General features: G+C 40.7%; 1 protein-coding gene across 3 annotated transcripts in view; it reads left to right on the top strand.

The window, feature by feature from the left end:
* zfpm2a (zinc finger protein, FOG family member 2a) overlaps nt 1–26028 on the top strand; it is a 123554-nt gene that overhangs the window by 45156 nt on the left and 52370 nt on the right. For all 3 annotated transcript variants that reach the window (XM_086038466.1, XM_086038465.1, XM_086038467.1), the window contains exon 4: nt 14921–15045. In XM_086038466.1, the coding sequence (XP_085894592.1) occupies nt 14921–15045 (125 nt within the window). The remainder of the gene's footprint in view (nt 1–14920; nt 15046–26028) is intronic.

The following is a 26028-nucleotide window of genomic DNA, read 5'->3' as shown; positions in this document are numbered from 1 at the left end:
GTTTTTTTTTTGGACAGTAGCAACCCAAAATTGATGCTGTGTCCTTCATCAGTGACAATAACAGGATAATATAATGACAATTTATACCCATTTGATAATAAGTTTCAGTTCATGCAATAGGTAAGAGTGACCAAATGGATTGTCTACTTGCATCTAGGCCGCTTCAGTAAAAATCAGTTATTTTCTGGTTGCCATGCAGAAGGTGTTCGAGATGAGAGTCAAGTGTGACAGAATGGAACAGGAGCAATGTGGCCACTTTGTCCAAAAATCTTTTCGCTTGGCTGTGCCGGACGTCAGCATGGCCCACCTTGCTCAGCTCCTGCTGCCAGTTGGCCATTGGCCAAGGGGTCAGCCAATGGATTCTATCTGACAGCCACACACACAAATGGAAGATCCATTGTCACCCACTGCCTTCCTTCCATTTCAAGACATCAAACGTGCACATGCTGAAAATACAGCTTTACTCAGATGTAAAAAGCCTCATTTGTGACTCCATCCAATCCAGAATACTCTGTAGCCAATCCGCTTTCTGCACGCCCACGCACCCCACACACCTCCAAAAACATTTCAGGTTTAATGCACATATGTCATACTAGCAGAGCAGGAGGACCAGATGGCCACGATACTTTGGCAGGTGGCTCAACAAATGTTTGTGGTTGCCCATGCAGCTATTTATGCCATGGTGAAACAAAGACACGCAAATATTTGCTAAAGGACGGTGGGACCTTTTGTTGTAATTCAAAGTGATCACTAGTGTAAACCAGTGGATGAAACCTTAGTGCATCAATCAGTCAGATGAACTGCGAATTCCCCTAGTTCACATAGAAACTCTTAATGTTGTTGAGGTAATGGAAAAGACAGTTCGAAATGTCTCATATTAATGGATTGCAAAGTAGGGGTTGGACCGATTTGTCGATTTATCGTCACATCAACTATATCACGTGGAATTAGAGATTATATCTTTAAATCAATTGATCGCTGATCACGTGTTTATGAATTAATAATATGGATGCTGCACCAAAAGCAACAGGTGGTGGCTCCGCATGGGTGCTTCCAACCAAATCATTGGAGCAGTGATGAATCTCACAAGGTCAAAGGAGGTGTTTTTGCTTGCTGTGTAAAAAGGCCATTGAACAAATACCATAAAGAACACTTTAGCATCTGAAATAGCTAGTAAATCTCCCGGTTACCCTTGGCCTAGCTTCGCTTAACATACAGTGGAAACAACCGGGTGGTCACTTTATGGCACACATTCACAGCCAGAGCTTCATATAAAAAAAGTAACAAAAATGCAAACCAACAGTTAAATAAGAGACACATTCATCGAATAAGACACATGAACGATAAGGATTAATGTCCTTATTGCGACAACAGTTCAACATGCATTGCTTGACACAATGCATCCTGAGAACCGCACGGCACAAGTTCCATGCATGCACATCTGTCTGAAAAGGCATTTCTTAATGCTAGCTGACTTAAATCCTCACGTCAGCCGGCCAAACTACTTCCTGTAACACTGACTACAGACAATGTTTCATCTACTTAATGAACACAATGAAACGAAGACAACCTGTGGTTGATCAATAACCTCTTTATTTTAAAACTATTTTTGTCGCAAAAGTCATAAATTCAGTTCACCCACACCCGTACCCTGAATCACTCACTCACTCACTCACTCACTCACTCACTCACTCACTCACTCACTCACTCACTCACTCACTCACTCACTCACTCACCAACCACAATCACAGATAGCTTCAGGTTTCAAAGTCAGTCAGAGCTTATAAAATTCTAGGAACAATCCATGTAACACTACTACATGTTTGCTACAAAACATTTTTTAAAAGCATTCCCTCCTCCTTATTATTTTAAACTCTACATCGTTTTTAGATATTGTAGCAAGTAGCGACCCTACAATTGTGTTACATGAATTAGTGTTGATGCAAATTTCGACTTTACATACTTCAAGTATGATTGGACGAGCGGGTGTCTGAATGTGATTGGATGAACAAGTGTGGGGTTGGGCTTGTACAAATTGAAAACAATGATTTAAGCACTTGTCGACTCGATTATCATCACCTTAGTATCGATTAAAAAAAAAAAAAAATCAAATGTTATTCCACCCCTGTATTGCAAAGACTCAACATTGCTTGTCTAGATCCAGCTAACATCGGATTTATAATGTCCATGTAAATTAAACACAAATAATTAGCATTATCCCTGAGCCCAGATGTATTGTTATTATTGTTTGCGTAAGAAAACCTTACTTGGCTTAATCAGAAAATGTAGTTTATTAGTGGAGTTATCAAATGTAATATCAAAATAATAATAATATCAAAAAATATCAAAATGAAAATATTGCCACTGATCCTTGAATCGTAAGGCTAGCGCGGTATACACTAGAGGTACATTTCCGCTAACAAATTGAAGCAATTTGTTGTCTTTACAATTTGACCTGATGAAACTCAAAGTGAATTTGATGCAGAGGATAAAGAGCAAAACGCCTTGCGATTCTCACACGGCAACAGTCCAGTCAGGTAGCAAATTCTAAACAGGGCACTTTCCAACTCTGCACTTAACTCTTTTCTAAAGTCCGGGTGCAGTCAAGGAAGAGAGGGATGCACCGAAATGAAGGGAGAGAGACAAACGGAGCACCCAGATGCAGATTAGGCTGCAGAAGATGAGGGTGTAAAAGGGATTTAATGGTAGGATGGATTAGAGAAATCCTTGTAACAATGTTAAATAATTATGGTTCCAGTCGAGATCAAAGCACCATTGATTGAACCCCTCAAGCCTTCAGCATACGGAGTCTTAGAAAGCAAAGATTGGTAAACTAGTGCACAGACCACTCTGGCTGCTCCACTTAAATTGGATTGGAAATATTAGGATATAGATGAATCCTTCAGGAGGCTTTCGCAAAGCTTTTGTCACCAGAAATGTAGCTTGGGAACTGTATGAAAGGTTTGATAGTGTACTGTCTCGACAGAATCGTAAGACGAGGGTGTCACAGCTGTCTCCACTGATACCTAAGCTTTTTAAGTAGACTTATAGACACACTTGACTGTTATATCAGCAAACTAGAAACTTTCTCTGCACGACGCCACCTAACCCATACACGCCCCCCCCCCCCCCTTTTTTTTTTTGCCAGCACCGTCTTGTAATCAAGAAATTTGGATGTGCATCACAGCAATTTTGTCCGGGAAGAGAAAGGTTTTTATCTTGTACTGAAAGGGGTTTATTCAAACATCTTCTGACAAGTCTGACAAAACTTGAATGGGCGCCGATTTCTGATGCTTATTATGAAAGTCCGTCATCAGCTTCTATAAAACTTGCTCTACTGAGTGATTTATAACGAGTTGTCATCAAAGTGAAACAGCTTTTCGCAAATATTCTCAATGTGTATTTGTTGTTGAAGGCATCACCTGTGTGAGGAAGAGCACTCGTTTACCGCAGCCGCACACGCGTTCACATTGTGTGATTATAATGATGAAATATGCAACAAGAGATTAGACAAATCACTGTGCTCCTGTACTGCATCGCCTTGATGCAAATTTAGTCACTGATCCGCAATACTAAGAGGCTTTATGGAGGAACTTCATGGTTGTTAGTTATATAATCTAAAATAGGGCCAAATGCAATCAATGTTCTTATCATCTAAGAAAGATGTCACCACATTCAGTTGGAGTTTTATGCAGTTGTGTGGGATGGAGCCTGGTAAGAATGCCTTTAATAGGATAGTTCAGTCCCAACCATTTTTGTCTGCATAACAACTGAAATTATGTCCACTTAGAAGTCAAAACTCACAATACAGCACTATCTTTTTGCTGTGATTCCTCTTGAGCAAGTCGAAAGAATTCCGAGAGAAAATGTAGGTTGTCACAAAATACGAAGCTGGCTTCAAATGCGACTGGCGGTGCAGTTTCTGCCCCGAGGGCCAGTCACCGTTTGCATCTTTCTTTAGCTCTTTGAATGTGGTTGTTCTGCAATGCGTACTTTGCAGGCACTCTGGGCTGCACACATTCAAAAGGTATCATTTTAATTGGTTGAATATTTGATGTGTTTATTTAGTGTTCGCATGGAGACAATGCAAGCTGAGCGAGGGGAAATCATACTCGGTAAACTTTGCTCCTCTCAAAATTACTTGGTTGAGGAAATGTTGAATTTTTGGGGGGCTTTTAAAAGAATAGATTAGAATGAAATTGGTCTGTATTTTTTTTCACACATGGATGTGTGTGGCTTTTATCAAATATTTCCATGTGTCATGATACTGCTTTGCTTGTTTTTAGTTATATTTCACTATTTGACTATATGAATGAAAAGCATTCCAATTCAGTGCAATCAATAAAACCCAAAAGCCGTCCCCTCGAGACCACATCTATTTGATGCCCGTGCCGATGGACTTGATGGATATTGATATCAGTTGCTGCTCTTTGATGTAAAGGCCTCTCAATTGCAACGCACAGCAAAGCCTACTGGTCAATACTCTTCTTTACACTAGGAGCAGGGGCGGAGCCATGGGTGGGCCTGGGTGGGCACAGGCCCACCCAGATTGACAGACTGCCCACCCAGTTAGATTCATGAAAAAAAAAATAAAACATTTTTTTTTTGCGCCTTGTGTTTTATTTTATTGAAAAATAAGAATGGCATAATTGTGGTTGTCTAAGGAAGATCTAAACTTCATATTATTCCGTTTGTCATTTTATTTGAATATACGATGTGTCGGGACAGGATGATTGTTCTCAGTGAGAGAAATATTCAAGATCACCCAGATTTTTCCAGTCCCACCCATTAGCCACGTTCTGGCTCCGCCACTGACGAGGATAACCAGGATTTTTGATACTATTAGAACTATGAGAGCAGTCATTTTGGCGGGTTGCGCTTTGTTGCGCTCTGGCAATCACATCATCGATTAAAATGATTATTACTCGCTGCTCAAATGTCTAGTAAAGGTATTTTGTTCATTAAAATTCTGTTGTGAGTATAATTTAATGTAAATTATCTCATATAAATGAATGAGAAACAATTGGTGGAGCGTCGTGTGGCTGGTTTGGAGCAAGAGGAAAGAAGTCGCGTGTCGCAAACAGCTTTACAGCACTTCATTTCGAAGAAGAGGAAGTAAATGTTAGTAAATCCAGATCGCACCCCGGAACTCTTTTTTTCCATGGGGGAATTATGTCAACAAGCACCACATAGGCTCATTATTTGATTTATTTCGACTGTCTGGCATGTGCTACCAACAACGTCATGACTGTCGTATCCGACAGATAACACGCGACACGTCTCCTTTTGGCCGGGGGCAGGAGGACTTTTTTACCCGGACTCGCTCTGTGTCAGACCATCAATTCATCCTCCGACTCGTCAATATTTTGAAGCAGATGTATTGCCTTCTCTACTATGTAAGATTTATTTTTTAATAGATCATGGTGACCAGCAGTGTTTCTCAATACAGCTGCTGGTTGCTATGGATACCTGGCGGCACCGTCCCAGCACGATTGTGCGTAAGATTAAGTAGAACAGTTAAATTGACTGGCACGCTGTAGTTAAAGGAATAATGACACGGAACTAATTTTATATTGTTTAAAATTGCACCATGGTAATGAAATACATCCTTCGCTGTCCTGTGAAGATCACGTATGTCCAATTTTGGGAACTTTTTAAATTTTCACATTAATGCGATGTCTGTAACGGAGAAACACCATTCACGTAAAAATAAGACAAATGAAAAAAATGGAGATGAAGGTTTTTCACGGGACAGCGACGATATACGGAATTAGAAAAAGTCAAGAGGCCAGGAGCATCTTCTATCTATATATGCAGAATAATAACACATCAAAGCTTGAAAACAGTCTAAATGACTGCTCTCGTACCCCTAGTGTTAAGAATGGAAGAGGCGGAAACATCTTGTCAATCGGGATTAAAATACACAATAATTGTATATGATAACAATAATCAAAAGTTCATAAAAAAATGCATGTTCCTCCCTGATTGTGCCAGTGTTGCACTATTCAATTATGCAGTTTTCATTGGCATATTAATCATCTTTTCAACAAACAAGCTACTGTTAATTAAAGCAAAGCATGGATAAAGACGTGTTGCCGGATCATCACTCCATTTATCACCACGTACAGACCCGGCCGTTCAGTAAATTCAGGCCGTGCGATGAATTTCAATCCTTCTTCCTATGTGCGGGTGAATGTGTGTCCGTGCGCACGTGTGTGTGTGTGTGTGTGTGTGTGTGTGAAAGCATTTGTTTCTTGTCATGTTTGAACGCAGTGACGTTTCACAGCGGTTTGTCTGCGAGTGAGTGTCGAAAGCGCGTAAGCGTGCCTACCTCGAATTCACGATGGGGTCTGTAATCTCCTTTTTTCCCCTGTTCATCTCAAATGTTAATAATTTGAAAATAGCCTCATTCAGACTGTTCACTCTGTATGGATTTAGATTTGAGTGGGTAAAGGAAGCTGGCATAGCCGTCTGACATCTCTGTACACACAGCTCATATCTTTCTTTTCCCCATGTCTCCTTCAGTGCCTTTTTTTTTTTCAGTTGCCTCCGTGCCTTGCTCATTGATGGAAGGGGATGGAGATTATTCAGGATCTGGGGCTTCTCTAATCATAACTCCCTTCCTGTACTGTCATTCAGCACAAGTGAGAAAATGTCTTGGTGACGAGAGCAGTCAGGCAGCCGTGCGAGTATTGAAGTTCTGCGGGAGAAAGAAAAACTCGAGGCATCTGTGAAAAAAAAAAAAAAAAAAGCATGTCGCTTGTCCGCGTTCGACACTGTGCAGCAACATTATCAGCTCCAGCCGTTCACCCACTTGGTGAAGTGGAGGGCCGGTCGCCCCTTAACTTAAACATAAGATCTTTGTGGTTTGAAGCACTCGGCTGCTCTGCGCCCAGTGTGGATCTGAAAGGCAAATATCACTCGAGTGTTGCTGTTGCCCATCAGACAAATCGCACCTTGTGGAAAAGTTACTGCTGTGTTGGTTTGAATCCAAATGCACTCAAACAGACAGTTGCGCTGGAACGACCCCCGCTAGCCAGTCACTCTTTCACAGAAAAAAGGTGGCAAGAGGAGAAGAGAAAGCAAGCGAGTGAGTGGGAGGGAGATGAAGATGGAGGAATGAAAGCGAGGGACGGGGCAGAAAAGTCAAAAACCTCCACATATAACAATGCCAGAGAAAAATCAGAACATTTTCCACCGAAAGATGGGCCATTTCCAAATCCTTGTGCCCTATCAGACAAATTAAAGTAAATCAAGCATGAAATGAAGCAGAAGAGCCCGGAGATAAGGCTCCTTTAAGTCGTTTACAGATTAGGACAGAGAGAGAGAGAGAGAGAGAGAGAGAGAGAGAGAGAGAGAGAGAGAGGTGCATCTGGTCTCTGGCAGTGAAGGAGGCTAGTTTCTCATTTCACAATAGCAGCCTGTGTATAGGATTACTCTCCCCTGTCACTGACATGAGGAGCAGTGAGGGAAAAGATGTCCACAAAATGTGTCTAAATATGTCCCAGTGGAAAGGTTTCGGAGCACAAACCTCACAGCGTTGGCCTGATGTGACATCTGATAAGTAAACATGTTGGAGTTTGACCCTGTGTAACATCATTGACTTGTTTGTTGTGTTTTCCGCCTCTTCACCTTTTCTTTTTGCTCAAGAGGCTTCATCGCTGTGCGGCTTAAAATTCAAACGAATTACAGATTGGCTGAGTAGCGTCATGTGATTGTATGGCTGTCAACTTCCATGCACGCCTGAGATCAGGTTTTGGGGAGGTGTAAAAAAAAAAAAAAAAAAAAGAAGGAGGCGTCGCTTGGCTCTGTAAACGGCACTGCTCAATTTGTTGCTCATTTCCTGTTTAATATCAACAGATGAATTGCCGTTTTATTGCAGCACTCACAAATAATCCAAACCTAATTATGGAGCAAGTTGCTCATGGGTGAATTTTTACAGGACTGTATACAAACACGCTAGGCAGGCACACACACCCATTGCTGCACGCGCACAAACCACGTCAAGCAGGGACTAAAATGCGCTCTTCCTCTCTCAGGCACACTTTGGCACCCACACAAGGTGAGGGTGCGCCGCTCTTTGAGCTGGAGCTGGATTTTGTTTCACTCCTTTCGTGTATCTTTTCTAGGAGTGATGAGAGGTTGGCTCGACTATGGCGCTCAGCTCGCTCCGAGAGAGAGGGGAGCTGGCCTGTCATGGGGTAACTGCTCTCTAAAGCTGCGACCTTGACCTTCCAAGTCCAAGTCTTAGGTTTAGCTCCTTTATCACACTATCTCCAGGCATTTTAAAATACTCCTGAAACTCAATGATTTAACCCGCTTTTACGCTGTTCACATCAAAACTGGATGAAAAAAAAAAGCTTAATCCATCTTATCTGTTGGCTGTCAAACTGCTTCGACTAAAACCTACTCACAAAAGACAACTAGGTCACCCAGGAAAAAAAAACACAGAATTCCCCGTTACCCAGGGGAATTTACAGCCTGGTAATTGACTTGGAAGGAAATTCAGGCCCACTTAAAATAGTTATATTCTCAATATAACTACAGAATGGCACGATGCAGTGTTGGCTCCAGTCTCAAACTAAAGGTGTATCATTGAATATTTTAGCATTACAAATGAAACTTGTAATGTGAACGCGTCCAGGATGTGAGACGCATGCGCACAATGCCTGACGTCGAGTGACGTGCACAGAAAAAAAAACTACGTCACGTGGTACAGTGTTTACGGAAGTACAAAAACAGGGGCTCATCTTGTCATCTCATATCGGTAGAGTAACAAGGTGGGAGGAGGTTGAAATATTTTGTGAAAATGAGGCGACGCTTTTCGATCTCTTCATTTCATGGAGACGTCTACTAAAAATGATGCCACGTCACGAAGACATTTACTAAAGATGACGTCACGCCATTGCCGCGCGTAATAAATCAACCGTTTGTGTGGCTGAATAAACAGTGTCACCACATGCTTCATGTTTCGATTGGGATGAAGTAAAAGCTGATTGTCTGCCGATTAATCGATGAATTGTATTTTGAACATTTTTTTTTGAACAGTTTTAATTTGTCGCTCCTTGAATTGACAGTGCAGAATATGCAGACACATAAATTATGATTCCGCATCTTGTTTGATCTGTAACATGTCAGAACACTGAAAAAAAATGATTATTGTATTCCAAAGTAAAAGCAGAAGTTTACAAATGTCTTATTTTCGAAAAACCAAAAATAATCAGTATGCCTTTATAGACTATGACAGAAATCAGATATTTACTGTTGAGAGGCTGAAATTCCAAGGGTTAGAATTCATTAAATGAAACAAGGTTTCTAGATGATTCACAGATGATCAAAATATTTATGGATTAATTTGATAATCAATTAGTCGTCGATTAAGCAAATCATCATTGCACCACTAATATAGTACAACACTGTGTGATGTAAAATCTTTAGGAGCCCTGCATGAGGTGATGTGAGACAAAAATGACACCAGCAGCCAGTCGCCACATAAACCGAGCAGACTAGGAGCATATGAATCACTTGTTGTGATGAAGACTTTTCCCTCAAGCGCGGCATATTTGTCATGTCATTGGTCATTTTAGCTGTGTGATTTCCTTGTGGGCATAAAAATGGAGCAGTGCTGGAGTGGGGTACGCTGTGATGTACAGTGTATTTTACAATAGAAACACAATCGAATGCGTTCCAAAAAGAACAACAGCCCACTCGGTGGAAACAGTGCTTCCAAGTTTAACCATTTGCCATGCAATGTTTTAAATTTTATTTATGAAAATGCTGAACAAACTGAGAGTATGGCAGCTTCCTCTTGCCCCTTAAAATTCATCCCAAGTTAGCAGACCAACCATTTCTCAATCATCTTGACACTCACAAGTGGAGGAATGCCCTTTTGATGGGTTGGAAATTTTGAGGAAAGCATTTAAAAGAATTGGATTGCAGCAGGAGTGGTGCGTGTCCTCTAGATGGTGGTGGCGATATGGGATCTATCTTTGTGTGAGGACAATCATTCTTTCAGTTTTTCTGTCTCCCTTTACATGCAATCACCCGAAATTGCTGCTCTTCTCCAACGATGGATGTCTTGCAGATTGTTGTCAGCAGTATGGCTGCTAACTTTGCCAGGTTTTTGATGGAAGCAGCTACTTGGCAGCTGGTGTAATTCATCTGTTCAGCGACAACAAAAGTTTGAGTTCAATGAAGAGCCATCATTTGAATATTTGAACCGCGTTCTTCGCCTGTATTTGGATGACCTTGACCATTACAATGAATGTGACACTGGGTGACACCACGATACTAACTAATTTGTCGTCGCAACAAATAAGCCCAGACAAATCAAATGACCCGACCCAAAAATTCACCGGTTGCTTGCTTTGATTTTAATATACAATCCATGTACAGTAACCATTTCTCTTCAAATGCTATCATTATGCTACTGTCTGTATTCTCACACAGCTGGGTTGCTGACGACCAAACGAAGCAGTTCCCATTGAAAAAATATAAATATCATTTGTAATCCACCCCCAATTTGCATGTACTTGGTTAACCCTAATCTGCAAAATCTTTTTTTTTTAAATCCTTTTTTTTTAAGGCTCCCCATTAACTGTACATTGCCAGTAAATAAGTTTGACCCGAAGTGGACAATGCACCGCCTCTTTGTTTTTTCTTGCCACACATGTGAACGGAATCATGTTGCTGCCTGGGAACAATCGATCAGCTCTTTCTTCCTGCTGTTCAAAAGGAACGGAGACAGGAGCAGCACCCTTTAGGCTTTTTGGGGATAATGGAGGTGGGTGCCGAGAGTGAGGAGGAGGAGGAGGCGGAGATGTACTCCATGGTGGCTGAGAGGTGTTTTAAAGCAAGTGCCTCTCCCAAGAGATAATAGTGTGAGCTGTGGGTTATAAATGTTGCATTTTGCTCAGTGAGACCCGATAATAGCAGTTTGGGTAGGGGAAGCAGAAAGTTCATCGCTCTCTTATCAAAGCTCTGTGACATTTCTCCTTCAGCTGTAAAATTTCATATCGCATAGGCCTATCTGCTATAAAGATGTGACACCTCTCGTTGAACTGATACAGTGCATTCTATTTCACCCCATATGCCTCTCTTGTGGTATATTAATTTATAGCCCATCGGCTGTCTCTGCAGTGCTGCCTTTCAGCGAAGATGACTGTGATTCACTAGAAACATCACAATTGCCCCACGCAAGTTGAACTTTGAGCAGCAGCCATTTATTAGCTTTAATTCAAAGCCACAGCTGGATATATATATATATATATATACGTGTCTGTCTTGTATTCATGATTACATCTGTCCTTTCCCGTAGTCTAACCAAGACCCGCTACCATGGAGTTGGAAAGCCTTTTGTGGATGTGTTTTACAGTGACAAGGATTTTTCCCACCATCAAGTTGGTTCTTTGAACTCATGAGACAAGTTAAAATTAATAAAGTGTATGTCAAAATATCTCAAGCAGGTCCACTGCTAAAAAAAAAAAAAGTGTTCTGCAGGAGCAATTTGATTAAGTAAGTTGTCTTCTCAAATTATTAGCAGGGCCACTGCGCAAGGTCAGAAATTATGTCGAGAATTCACAATAAAAGAAGTGAATTATTTTACTTGCTGTGGAGTCAAACATCTTTACACAGCATATATAAAGAGTCCTTCCACTGAAGAAAAAGAAGATGATTACCAACAAACAAACAAAAACAGATCATAAATGATAGTCTACATTTTTTATGGCCTCCAAGTATAAATAGTCTGCAACCATTTCTGCTTTAAACCATAGCAGGCTGGCACTCTGCCATCAAGGAACTTATTAGTATTCAGTCCTATGCAACCGAAGTGAGAGAGGAGCCATCCTATTCTGCAGCACAATAAAAAAAAAAGGACACCCAAAAACAAACAGATGCCAGCATGGAGCATCTTGGGTGCTATCTGAGGAGGATCTCTTCACACAAAGGGACATTCATTGGTCTGCCAAGTATCTGTGGAGTGCAGGAACAGGCCCCAGAGTCTCACGACAGATGATGATCTTATCGAGGGAGGTCCGGTGGGGTGTGTATGTGGGCGACGGGTGAGTGGTAGGTGGAGTTGGAGGTGTCGAGGGTGAAGGTGGCAGGGATGTGCTGGCTGGGAGTTAAAGCCTCATTATTTTCTATTTTAATTGGCAAAATGTTTGGCATTTGGAAGATGGATCAAGAGAAGAGTTAACACCTGGATTAAGTCGCCCAAAAGTCAACCCAAACATATTTTTTTCCAAAATATGTTCTATGCAGGACCACTAGTCTAAACACGGCATTCTGGTTGATATTGCGTTTGTGGAATATGAGGAATCCACCCATTGTTAGCTAGCTCAGGTGGCGGCCATTTTGTCAATTCTGTCGACTGAAGATGACATTGAAGTTGCTCAGGGCTCAGATAACGACCAGTCATGGCTCAGCTTCAGAAAACAGGTCAGCCGTGATTGGTCATTACCTGAGCCCTGACCAACTGTGATGTCATTTTCAGTCGACAAAAGTGACAAAATGGTTGCCTCCAGAGATAGCTAAAAACGGGTGGATTAACTCTTATTCCACAAACTAAATATTTATCAGAATGCCTTGTTTCAACTAGTGGGCCTGCATAGAACAAAAATATGATTGGGTTGATTTCCTCTTTAAAGGGTATTTTCGAATAAGACGACTCAACAGCATTGGGCGCTGTTGACAGGAGAGTGAGTCCACAATCTGTCTTGTTTGCCTTTATGAAACCTAGAAAAGCGAACATGGAACATACAGACAGTTCATGAAGGCAATTCATTATTCATCCATGGATGTTTTTTGTGGGGTCCACGAGTACCTGCAACAGATGTGACCAGCCATCTGTGCACCGAGGTCCTCAGGCAACATTTGTTGTGAGATGCACACAACTGGAACCCAAACACGGTGAACCACAAACCACACAAAATGCCCCTTAAATCCCCACCTCAGCCTCCCCCACTGACTTGCACCAACATTGTTCACTACCCACTATAAGCAAAAAAAAGGGGGGGGACAGGAAAGACCAAAGAAAAGAAAAGGAATAGCCGGCTGGAGGTTGGCTGCGCTGTGTGTCAAGTGGCGCTAAACAGCAACTTGCATCCAAGCGGTTAAAGGCCGCGGGTCTTATCTGAGGACAAACAGAATGCATCAAGCGGTGGCTGTTGATCTCAGTGATGACGACCAGCTGTGCACCAGTGTTTAATTATTTCTCCATAATGAGCATACCCACCTTCCACTGCAGCAGCAGGGACATAAGAGGAGGAAGAAAAGAAGAGATGACTTAAAAATCGCTTAAGTAGATGCATGCATACTTTCTCGCAGATATAAAGACAAAGCCTTTGTGCCTGAGTGTAGCAAATGACCATTATGTGTGGCATTGTTTTCCCCATTATAGCAGTGATCATGACCGATGAATCAGCACAGTTAACGAAGAAGGCGATTTGATGTTCAGATTATTTTCTGGATGTAGGAAGCATAAAAGTGTAACTTTCAATAACATCAGACCAGGCAGATACAATAGTGCGCTGTAGATACGCATCTGGTATTTACAAAGTACTAAAGGCTTGAATAGTCCATTGTGGCCCAGAACCGTTGGAAAGTTCAAATGATATCAGATTAGCGACAACGCTACATTAGAGGCCATTTCCTTTACATTTAATTCATAGCAGTGATTCAATTGCAAAGCCTTTTCTTTGTAGACGTGGTAATATACAATCTAATTCTTGTAGTGCAGCTTTTACAGCCTGGTGTGCACCAACCTTCTGTCCAGGAGCACAACAACAAAACATTCTCTACTTCACATTTTAAACAGCCTAGTGGGCGTGTCCGGCATAGTTTTTACACTGGCCTGTGGTCAGTTGAATTCTACAATTGCGAGTGGAAGTTGGTCAAAGTTGGTAGACAGAAACGCTAACAGAAGCCTGTTGATAGGCGGACCGGCCTAAAGGCGATTACTATTTGGTCCGGCCGGACAAAAGACAGATAGAAGGACGGCGGAAATGTTTGTAAAATGCCTGGCTGTACATTTCAGTATAAATAACAATTCTAGCAATCACACATAGCATCGATATTGCTTAAATATAACACTAAATCAGAAAGTAAGGGAGTGCACTGTTGTATCGCTACTTTGTTGTTACATTTTGATTTATCTAAAGTTGTGGGAAAAAAAAAAGTTTCATCCTTGATCTCTCAAATCTTATCTAATGAATTAAATAATAAAACTTAACAAAGACTTGGGTATTTCTTGCATCTACTTTTGGTCAGAGTTTATCGACCTTGTCACAGTTTGCAGATTCATGAGTGAGTTTGCCAGGAGAAGACCAAATGTTTTCCCAGTTGTGAGCTGCCTTCTCTCTTTCTTTGTACAATACACAAACAAACGTGGCCCCACAGGGAAACATCCGCCACAGTACACTGTGCGGCAGGCTGACTTGGAGTTCATCATAACTATTTGATTAAACGCCATTCCTAAAATGTACACTCAATCTTCGAGATAAGATAGCTGGGGGTGTCAGGGAGGTGAGCACCGGTAGTACTAACAGTGCTATCCGCTTTCACTGTTAATTAAGTGGAGCGCTGTAAAAAACTAACGAGGGCCCTGCCTTCCTGGAATGACAAAAATAGTCCTGCCACTATCCAGCCTGCCGCCTGCAATGTCTCATAGAGATTATCTCAACCGAATACACCTTTCAAGTAACGTTACTGCGCCATGCATCCAAGGCTGCTTGCTTAATTTGTTTATCTATTTTCAAACTGCTTTAGCTTTAACCTTTAAATGTTGATACCGCAGGGCTTGGAGACAATCACATGATGGCAAATGTAGGTTTGACTGAACGTCACTGTGATTTGCCGGGGAACTCCTGGATGGAATTGAGCCGCGCGGTTAACTGTTGTGGTTGTTGTGTGTTTTCAGGAGAGCTGGATGCATTCCTTAAAGACGGCGAGCGCCGGATCCACAGCCGTCAGCAGCTGCCTGTGGGAACAACTTGGGGACCCTTCGAAGGGAAGATTGAGATGGGTGCCGAGAACAACACACTGGTATGTTCCTGTTAGATCACATTTCAATTACATATCAAAGGAAACAGGGATTCAACATGGGTCAGAGTGGCGTGAAATGAATTTGGAGGGCAGGGGGTGAACATGCACTATTATGCAATTACAGAATGATTTTGAAATCTATGTGAAGGTTTTATAGTGGTAATGTAGAAAACAATATTTGGACATTGACTGCTTTAGTTATTCATTTTACGGACGTAAAAGTCAATCTTATAAATTAATTTGAATTAAGTGTTGGGAGGGCAGTCCGTTTCGGTTCTAGTTTTTGATGGTGGTACTGATCATACCTACATCGTATTAGAAATGTTGAAGACAAAATATGTTTTAGTAGTATGGATCCATAATTGTATAAAAAACTGAAAAAAAATATAAAGGGAATTTATAAAGTTAGAATAACAAACAACATTTTAACCATTTTACATTAAAGTGGAAGTCAACCCAAGAATGTTCTTTGCAAGAAAATCTTCTATGCACTAGTCTAAACACGGCATTCTGATTATGAATATTGATTATTGTGTTTATGGAATATGAGTTAAGCAGTAAAATCCACCCATTTTTGTTTAGCTCAGGGTGGGGCCATTTTGCCACTTGTTGTCGACTGAAAATGACATCACAGTTTCTCAGGCCTCAGGTAAGGACCAATCATGTCTCAGCTTCAGAAAACCGGTGAGCTGTGATTGGTTGTTACCTGAGCCCTAAGCAACTGTGATGTCATTTTCATCCGACAGCAAGTGATAAAATGGCCGCCCCCTGAGATGGCTAAAAACGGTTGGATTTTGCAACTTAACTTGTATTCCACAAACGTAATATTAATCACAATGCGATGTTTAGACTAGTGAAGACGTATAGAACATATAATTGTAAAGAAATGTTTTGGGTTGACCTCTCTTCGAAGTGCAACTGGCCTATCTTGACATAAAAATAAGTATATGTAAGTGATGGATGTCGTGCATGTGGCTATCACTGAGAAGTATTTCCCTCTTCTTGTGTAGTGAAATAATCCATATCCAAACTATTTGAAACACAGCTGGAAACTACAACTAGACAAATGTATTACTAACTTAAAACTTCTCTGAGAATGTTTATTTTTGCATGTGTCCTTAGAATCTTAGAGGGATACCAAGAAATTCAAGTTTTCATTTGGTCTTCATTTGGACTTCTGTAAAATTCAGGCCAGCAGACCAAAGCAGAAGCAATTCCCTCTTTTGAGAAGGTGCATCAATTGAAACTATTAAATCTGCAATACATGTGGAAACGCTTAAAGCCAAGTCAATTTCGAAAAATGTATTCGACCCAGAACTGGGTGCCTTTCTATCTTTGGTTTCCAAGATCCAGCCAAGCTGAGCGTTGACCTGTTGCACTGCTGGAGAAAAGAGTCCTCCATGGGTTTGATACGCTGTTCTACATTTGGCGTAATTAACAAATTCCTATTAAAACTGTAACCAGTCCCACATTCCCCTTGCAAGACACATAAGGCGACCCATGAGGATTTAGGACTCAGAGTCTCACCACCTCCCACCCGCTCTGTTCCCCCGATTGCTATAACAAGACAACTTTATTAAACCATTTTCGGAGAAGTTTCAAATGTTTTCTAAGCTGTTCTCGTCGTTTTGAAGTCCTCGGTGTCTTGAAATAGCTTGAGCCCTGTTATAGCTCTTAAATATGGCTGTTTCAGGCTGAAGTCAGTTATTCTTGAATTTGACCGAATACCTCAAGTGCACTTCCAAACAAAGATGAATTCCCCTGAAAGGTGTCCAAATCTAAACTTCAGCAGTCCCTAACACTTATCAAAAGATAACATTGATGTCTTTTATCACTGTGTGCAAACTTGAAAAAGTACCACCAACCTGCTGGACAAAATGCTTCAGTTAATTGTTGATTCCTGCTCCTGGCAAGAGTGATGTGTTCTTAGCTAAGTGCCCTCCAAGGAATTCATCCCTACCTTGCAGATCCTTATCCTATTCTATCATTTTGTGGGCAAGTTCTGGTCATACGCTTTAATTGGCTGCATGGGGTTACAGAATATGCCAAACCTTCCCCGCAATTAAAAGCAAAGAAAGAAACTTCGGCATCTTGCCTTTAAGGATCTCTGGTGTGGCGACTCTCATGGGACCCTTTCAGTGCTCTGCTTCTTGCCCTCCTCTTTTCCTAAGTTCCATTTCTCATAAGGATACAGGCTGTTAGCAGATCCTCAGTATGTCTCATTAAGGCTAGGTCAGCACAACTTGCAGAATTGTCTTAGTGAGCTTACCGAGGTTTAATGTGACTTCTTTTACAACGATCCATCAATGGTTGTATTTTGGGATGACAAGGGTCTTGTTTCGACCACATTGCAACTACTGTAAAATGGTAAACAGCTGGCTTGTGTTTTTTATTAAGAGTTCATCAGGAAAAACGTGGAAAAAAGGGTCGGACTCTAAACTATAGAGCATTTATTTTACCCACTAAATCAGAGACTGAATTAAGTCCTACACCAAGCAATAACAGAAAGAGCATGTGGTGAAAATTTGGAGACGGAACCTAATAAAGTACTGTAAAACACTGGGATAGCTAATGGGTCACAGTTTTGATACTATCCACTAGTTAAGCCTGTTCGTTCCAATACGTTATGCTCATCTAAGAAATGGTGATCTTCAGGGGTGTCAAACTGAATTGCACAGGGGACCAAAACTCAACCACACCTTAGATTGTGGGCCAAACAAGACGTACTAAAACTAAATGTTTTTTAAAAAGGAAGTCAACCCAGACTTTTTTTTGTTTCAAGAATATGCTCTGTGCAGGTCAACTAGTTGAAACAAGGCATTCTGATTAATATTGCGTTTGTGGAATATGAGTTAATCCACCTGTTTTTAGCCATCTCAGTGGGTGGTCATTTTGTTTTATCTGTCAACAAAACCGTTTTAGCCATCTCAGGGGGCGGCCATTTTGTCACTTCTGTCAACAAAATGACATCACAGTTGCTCACGGCTCAGGTAACGACCTATCACAGCTCACTTGTTTTTGGAAGCTGAGCCATAACTGGTCATTATTTGAACCCTGAGCAACTGTGATGTCATTTTCAGTCGACAGAAGTGACAAAATGGCCGCCCCCTGAGATGGCTAAAACGGTTGGATTTTGCGACTTAAATTGTATTCCACAAACGTAATATTAATCAGAATGCCGAGTTTAGACTACTGGAGGCGCATAGAACATATTCTTGTTTGGGTTGACTTCCACTTTAACATAATATCTTATATTATTCCAAAGTAAATGAATTTAAACACAAAATGCCTCAAAAATAGTTCTGCTCAGCATAAAAGTAAAAATTGTACAAGTTAAAATTTGAATGTGCTGCAAAAAACAGATTTGCTTTAGCCACAGGTGCTTCTACTCATCTGGCAGGTAAACAAACTCGTTTACCTGACCTGGATTTCCCGTCTCTGGATCGCGGCGGCCGCAGCAGCCCCATTTGCCCAAAACATAGTGCACTCCGAGATTCATGCTAACTTTTCTCAAATCTATCTATCTCAATCTATCACGGTATCTGTGACTGAGCATCTGGGGAAGGGGGCTGCTGAGAAGAGAAATTTTGAACATTTGATGGCGACAAGAAAAGCTGTTTGCGACCATTAAAAGTGTTTGCGAATGTTTGGCGAATATCTTTGGGAACGTTTGCAACCTTGAACAACCCCTCAAGAAAAATCAACATTCGCTACCTTCACAAACACTTGTAAACTTTCCGCTCTACTAGCTTTAGTGTTAATTAGTTTTTAGAGCAAGTTTTTTTTTTTTTAATTCCTTCGATTTGCATTTTTATTAGTTATGTATTAGTATTAATATTAGTATTATTTTTTTAATGTATGGAGTATTTGTCGATTTCAAGATAAAAATAATATTGTCTTGGAACGTAAATTACAATTCCCAAACGACTGTTCGACCTTCCTTCTTATGTGCGGCTGACAAGTAATATTGAAATAAATACATTTAAAATGAACCCCAAAATTTCATAAATTATATGAATGGACAAAAACAAAAACGATGGAAATTTTCGCTATAATTATAGGTAGTTTAAGATAGTTTTAGAAATGTAAAATGTACTTAAAGTCCGTTTTAATTTTTTAAAAAGCATTTTTGTTTTTATTTTATTTCTTTAATGAAAATTTTTGGTCAGTTTTAGTTTTTCCGTTCGTTTTCGTTAACTACAGTATAATAACCTTGGTGTGGGCAGTTTTATATGTAACATACCCTCCAAAACCTCAGTAAAATGTAGCACTCCGTTACATGCACAAACATGTCGTGATTGAACCTGAAAAAATGGCTACCATATACCCAACCTTACCGAGAACTGCAGCAAACATTGCAGAACATTGACCGTGAAATGCCTGAAAATACAAATTGTCACCTTCCTAAAATGATGGCCTTTTAGTGCTCCCAGGTTTTGTTGCATTCAGCATATTTTACTATCACTGACTATGTTTCTCATCAGCACAGCGACTGCCAGGCATTTTTTTTGTTTTTACTGTTGAAAAATCTCACCGGGCAACAATGACAATCACGGCCTCTCACGTTTGCCCATCCCATCCCCACGCGTTGTCTCACATCCATCCGGTTTTGTCCAGGGTGGTCTGAAATAAGGCTGCCATGCCCGCGGGGAACGTAGTGTAAATGCAGCATTGGAGGCAGCAAATGTGTGCTTGAGCTAGAGCTAGCCTCTCGTTACACACGCAGTGGGTAGGAGCCTGCGAGCGGATGACAGACCTCAGTGGCTGACCAGACCGGAGTGATGGATGATGCTGAGCAAGAACAAGGTGCAGAGTGTTGCATGCAATGTGCAAACCAGCCTGAAAAAAGACATAGCCTAAAGCTTGAAAAGGTGAAAATGAAACAAGAACATGGCAGGGAAAAAAAGAGATGAATTAGGAAAAACAAAACTGAGAGATAAAATTCATAACAGTAAATCTGATTATCTGCAGGACAAAGATAGGGTCAGATTTCAACTGTTTATCAAAGAGGAAAAGCAGATTTCACAGCTGATGGGTTGTCTGTCGCTGGTGTGCAAAGTTCAGAGGCTCAGCTTGGCATTACAATCACTGCTGTTACAGACATCACATTGCACACATTGTGTTATGTGTGATTGATTCGACTTTTGTATTCAAAGGGCATCTTTATCGATGCATTATTAGGTTCACGTACATAATCAAATGTGATCCAAAAGGGTTGTATATTCCTTTGCAACAATAATAATTTTAGTTTGATTGACACTGTTGAGCAAGGCACCCAATTACTCCAACTGCTTCCTGGGTATGGGAATGCTGGCCACTGCTGATGGTAATAATGGAGTGTTCAAAGCAAAGGAAATAGATTAAGTCAAGAAATACTATAGTACCTTGGAAGTGTGATTCTCTCTGTGACCAAGCACATAACTCCTAAATAGTTTACTCCTACATCAAATCAATACTATGTATTGAAATTAACTGCCATGCCACCATTTTCTTCCACGGTTTAACTAAAGATAAATAGCACTGGATTGTATTGAAAAAATAAACATAATAAAAGAGAATGCAAAGAAACAAATGGGTTTCATAGTGAGTGACATCAAGAATTTGCTGTGGGCGTGAGTTTTGTCTACCGTAGCTCCTTGTGAACTTCTCAGTTTGTATTTGTGTCTTTGACTTTTTACCCGGTTCAATAAATGGCTAAAATTAAATTTGCGACTGTTGCTCTTCTTTTTTTTTTTTTTTTAAATTTCACTTAACAGAAGCATATCTTGCTCAGAACTCAAATTTGGGGACGCAAAATAAAGCAAAAAAAATCAATTAACAACAACAGCAACTAACACTCTAAATGATGACTTGTAATTTAAAATAAAATCATATATTTGTGCCTTCAAAAGCACCTCTGTAGTGAGGATGATTGTACTGTCAATAAAAGGTCTTACAGTAATAATAATCTCAATCTTATATATATATATATATATATATATATATATATATATATATATATATATATATATATATATATATATATATATATATATATACATCTTTTTACAAATTTAGACTTTTTAAATTGGGCGCTATTTTATAGTCATTTGTCACACAGAAACATCCAATACAAAATTTGTATCAACAATTCTGATAGGATAGGATAGGAATATCGATATTGCGTTATTGAGGAGGGGTTCGGCGATCCTCCCATTGATTTAGATCAGGGGTCACGAACTCCGGTCCTCGAGGGCACCTGTCCTGCAGGTTTTCAATCTCTCCCTGCTGTAATGCACCTGTTAAAATGATCAGCTCATCAGCAAGCCCTTGAGAAGCCTGATAACAATCCTGATTATTTTAACAGGTGTGTTACAGCAGGGAGGGATTGAAAACCTGCAAGACAGGTGCCCTCGAGGACCGGAGTTGGTGACCCCTGATTTAGATGATCGAAATCGTTACGTAATTTCAACTGATATCTATATCATAACTTTTATTTAAGAATTAAAGACAATATTTGGCATTGCTGCTATGCCATCTCTATTTCTCCTCCTCTCCGTTTGGTCTGACTGATAGAGCTGCCAGAAAACCGTCTCATCCCTCACTTCTCTCTCTGATCAATCAGACCATTAGAGTGCAATTACAGCAGCGGTCGTGGTGCAGGTGAGAGACAAGCACATTCACGGGGCCGTAGAAAACACCTCCACTCAGCCCTTCACACTCTCCAAATTAGCCCAAATTAATAGTGACACTCGGACATAAATGTCTGCAATCGGGGAGCTAAATGAACAGTCTGGGTCGAAGCTATTGAGTAGCAGGTGTCTTTAAGAGCGATAATTACCTCGACTGGCCAGAACTGGGAAGAGAAGGTGGCCCACGATTTGCCTGAAGTAAGAGGCCTGGCCCGCTTGAGTCTGGCTTCTGTTGTAGGTGTTAATAATTGATTTGGGGGCAAGCTATTAATGAGAGGCAGATTTCCAGCTCTGTTGTAAATGTGTTGATGAGGGTGTTGCTGTCTCTTGTAATGCCTTACCAATGCTAATTACAAGAGCTTAGTCAAGGTGCACTGTAATGACTCTATAGAATTCCAGTCCTGATGTGTTTTGAGGGCCTTTTAGAGTAAATTACACAGCGATTAAATGCATGAGACATGCTTAATTGTCGATTAAAATCTTGATATCTCATCTGCTATCTTAATATAATCGTTACACATCAGTAAAATGGATGTAAATTTGTAAATGTAAATTATGATGAAATTAAAATGTAAATCAAAGCAATTCACACTTAATGCAAGCAGCATGTGCTGGTGGCTTGTCAAAAATAGATCCTAATATTCATAACAATGATTTGTCACTACATTACGACAATACTGTGGATTTCAACATTCCGTTTTCTGTATCCGTGCATATTATTTAAATCAGTTTATATTTAGAGATGACAACTGAACGCCCATATTAGGCAGCCATACAGTATGTGTGAAGGCAGACATGGTAGTGCATCAGTGTGTGTGTTTGTGTGTTGTGAACAGAGAGCTTTAGCTTGTCAACTACAAAAGAGCAAAAATGTCAAGATACTGTCCTAATTTTCTCCTGGGATAGAGAGAGACGTAGGGACTGTCAGCCATTGGAGTGTGGTTATTGTACAATTCACTACAAGGGTAGGAATACGGGCATGTGTAACCGCCCTCCCCCCCCCAAAAAATGTTCTAGAAATTATTCAGCCCATCACTCAAGCCATTTATCTCACCCCTTTTTGCCCACCCTCTCCATCCAATATGTTTATTGTTAGCTACCCCTAAACTTTAACAAGTGGTGGCGGATTTTTCTGTTTTAGAAATTATATTTTTCTTCTTGTCATTGCTTCATTAATCAAGAGGAGGCATTCTGAAAAATGTTTTGTTTTGCTGGCTGCAATCTATTTTGTGTGCGTGTGTGTGTTGTAGTTAATCTGCGCCCGTGGCAGGTTTCCCCTCCGAAACGCAGCGCTAAGCAGCGGTATCGCAGGCCTATTGTTGTAGCCTCTGTCATAGCAAGGAGAGCCTGATGCAGGCCTGGGCTCGCCTGATAAGGAAAAGAGGATTCAACATGGCTGGAAAGGAGAATCAGTGGGACTTGAGAGTGGAGTATGGATGGGGCAGATGCACTCACTCGCTCTCACGCGCGCACACACACACGTATGAACAGATGCACACAAACAAACAGAGAGATACACGCATTTTCTACACATTTTTTCACACGTGAGACAAGGCACAAATCATTGCCATCATCATCACACTGGCAAACGCTCAGGCAATTATTTACAGTAACACCCAATTACATATGCAAGAAGGCACCCCAGGATAGGACCTATGGAACGCAGTCTCAAATGACATAAACCCGTATACACAGCGACAAATATACACTCCTATTCAGAGAAACTGTTAAGCTCAAAGAAATCAAAATGTGGAAGTACGAACTGATTTGTGTTGGTGTGTTTCTTTCCCATGCAACAGTCAAACACTCCTCCATCTGGTTGACAAACATCAGACGTTATCAGGACTAACAGGATTTGAATTTCTGTGGTGCACACCAACATTTTTGGCACCAAGAATGTGGTTTCATCTAATGAAATAATGGGCCCAAATTTTCGGCAGAGAACTATTATGTGAATGCGTGCATCAATTAGTCCTTGGGTTTAAACCAATATCAGGGCTGAGGTCTCTTCAGATGGCTACGATGGTAATTATTTGGCATGCTTTCCCCGTCATCGTCCTTGCATCCCTTGAAACATACTATTTAAATTGAAGCTATTATTAATATTATTATTATTATTATTATTATTATTATTATTATTGTTATTATTATTATTATTCAATGGTCACCGTCCTTCATACAGTATATGAACATGTGACATCATTCTTGGTTTAGTGCTCTTATGACAAGTGCTCTTGTCATATTTTACAGTGTGTGTCAGACACAAATGGGATGCAGGTTGTGGCTTTGTCAGATAGTCAGATCCCTTGTGGGTTAAAAAGATCATTTATTTTATTAGTTTGAAGTAAGTGTCTCTGCATGGCTGCAGTTCATCATGCCCACAGTGCCATGTATTAGCTGTCAAGCACCCAGTCAGCTCATCAGAGCCGGAGACTATGACTGAGCGCCAATGTTTGAGCTATAACGATAGTTGTCCTGATCTTCATGTAACCTGCCATTTTGCTGTCCTGTCAAAAATTCAATGAACGAAACTGATGTAGATCGCAGTTAGATACTGTACATTGATATATTTTGGACTCATAGTAACTCACTGTGATGATGTTGACACAAACATCCACATTATTGGTATTATTGGCAGGGTTCAACACGAAACTAACTTTTGCACTGGTAGCACTGGTGCGACCAACTTTTTGCTCAAATCTCTTTTTGGGGAGGTGCAGCGTGACCATATTTGCTGCTGCAGTAGCAGCAGTGGAAGAGGTAGCATCAGAAAAGAACGCGCTAGGGGCATAGGCAAAGCAAGCTACGAATGCATCTTGTCTTATAAACCAATCAGCAGCTCATGCTTGAACTATTTCCATCTTTACTGTTGGCCACGAAGAATCCAGCGCGCACTCCGGCACTTCTTCTTTGTGGCACTCTGAATAACCGAACGTCCCTTTTGAAAAACGCTCTGAGTTTCCAAACAGTCGGAGTGTAGCAGAGTGCGCTCAGAGTATATTTCCAAACGCATCCATCGATGTGGACACAGCACTCTTTCGTTGCAACGGGAGCGTGCAGGAGGAGGAGACTGGCTAAAGTAGTGAAAAAGGCGGCGACTTTCAACCACCTTTCAAACAGTGAGACTGAGGAGGGAGCGTTAAAACATTCACTCACGCTAGAGTGACCGGATGAACTGTTTAACTAGCACACACTGAACAATTTCCTTCGTTTGCGAGCCTATTGGTTGCAGTCTTGAGCCCTGATTAGTATATTTCATCGCAGTGACGTGCGGTGGTTCATGACTGAACTGACTCCTCTGGAGTCGGACATAAAAATATGAACCCAAATAGATTAGTCTATATCCCAGTTTTGATCTTAATTGCAATATTTGTTTTTAAAGCTTTTCAATCATGTCCTCATTATTCAACAATGTGATAGCAAGAAAGACAAAAGAATATAGCTGATCTCTCTTTTTAAAGAAAAAACAAAAGAGACCAATCGTGCCGTCATTCCTACAAAGTTGTAAAGTATAACATTGTTGATATTTGACTTTAAATTAATACCACTTGAAACATAAAGCATGAGTGAACATTTGTGGTGACAATTCTGGCACACAGACGATGCATTTGTGATGGGCGTCATTGACATGACGTCATCTTGAGTAGACGTCTCCATCAAATGACGACATTGAGGAGCGATTTTGTCATTTCCCCAAAACATTTCTTCCTCCCCCCACCTTGCTCCTCTTTAAATCTCCTACCTCCTCGATGGAATTTCTGGTGGGAGGTGCTAACATGTAAACAGAGGAAGGAGGACCTATGAAATTGCAATTCGACAAACTTTCACTCACCTTTCTGGCCAATTAGAAGAATTGTTTTTTAGTCTTCACATGCAGTGGAGGGGGAGGCTCTGCCTCCACTGCCTGCACTGATCGCACATCCCTGTTTAATTTCATGTATTGAATCATGTTGGGGATTTGGATGTGTGTGGGGGTGTGTTTGTGCTTGTGTGTGTGTGTGCGTATTTGTGTGTCAGAGAGAGAGGGAGAAGTATGATACGATGTTGACATGTGACAAATATGTTTGAAAGATGATCTGCGTGCACACTGGATATGCGCTAATCTCAACATTAGGTGTACTTGCAAAAGCTAATGATTAGCTCAGTACAAGCTGTATTCACAAAAAGTATTCACCTTATGAAGTGTACTTTGTCATAGTGAAATGTATTTTTCTTTCTATTCTGACCTCCATTTTTTAAATGAACAATGTAGTAAAAAAATATTTCAAACACCTAGCCATATGCATAACTACAACCACTACTCAATAAACCA

The sequence above is a fragment of the Filicampus tigris genome, chromosome 8, assembly GCF_054856515.1.
Source record: "Filicampus tigris isolate MCC_2025a chromosome 8, RoL_Ftig_1.0, whole genome shotgun sequence".
Taxonomy (NCBI): domain Eukaryota; kingdom Metazoa; phylum Chordata; class Actinopteri; order Syngnathiformes; family Syngnathidae; genus Filicampus; species Filicampus tigris.
The sequence above is the reverse complement of the archived record's forward strand: the minus strand, read 5'-3'. Positions and strand labels throughout refer to the sequence as shown.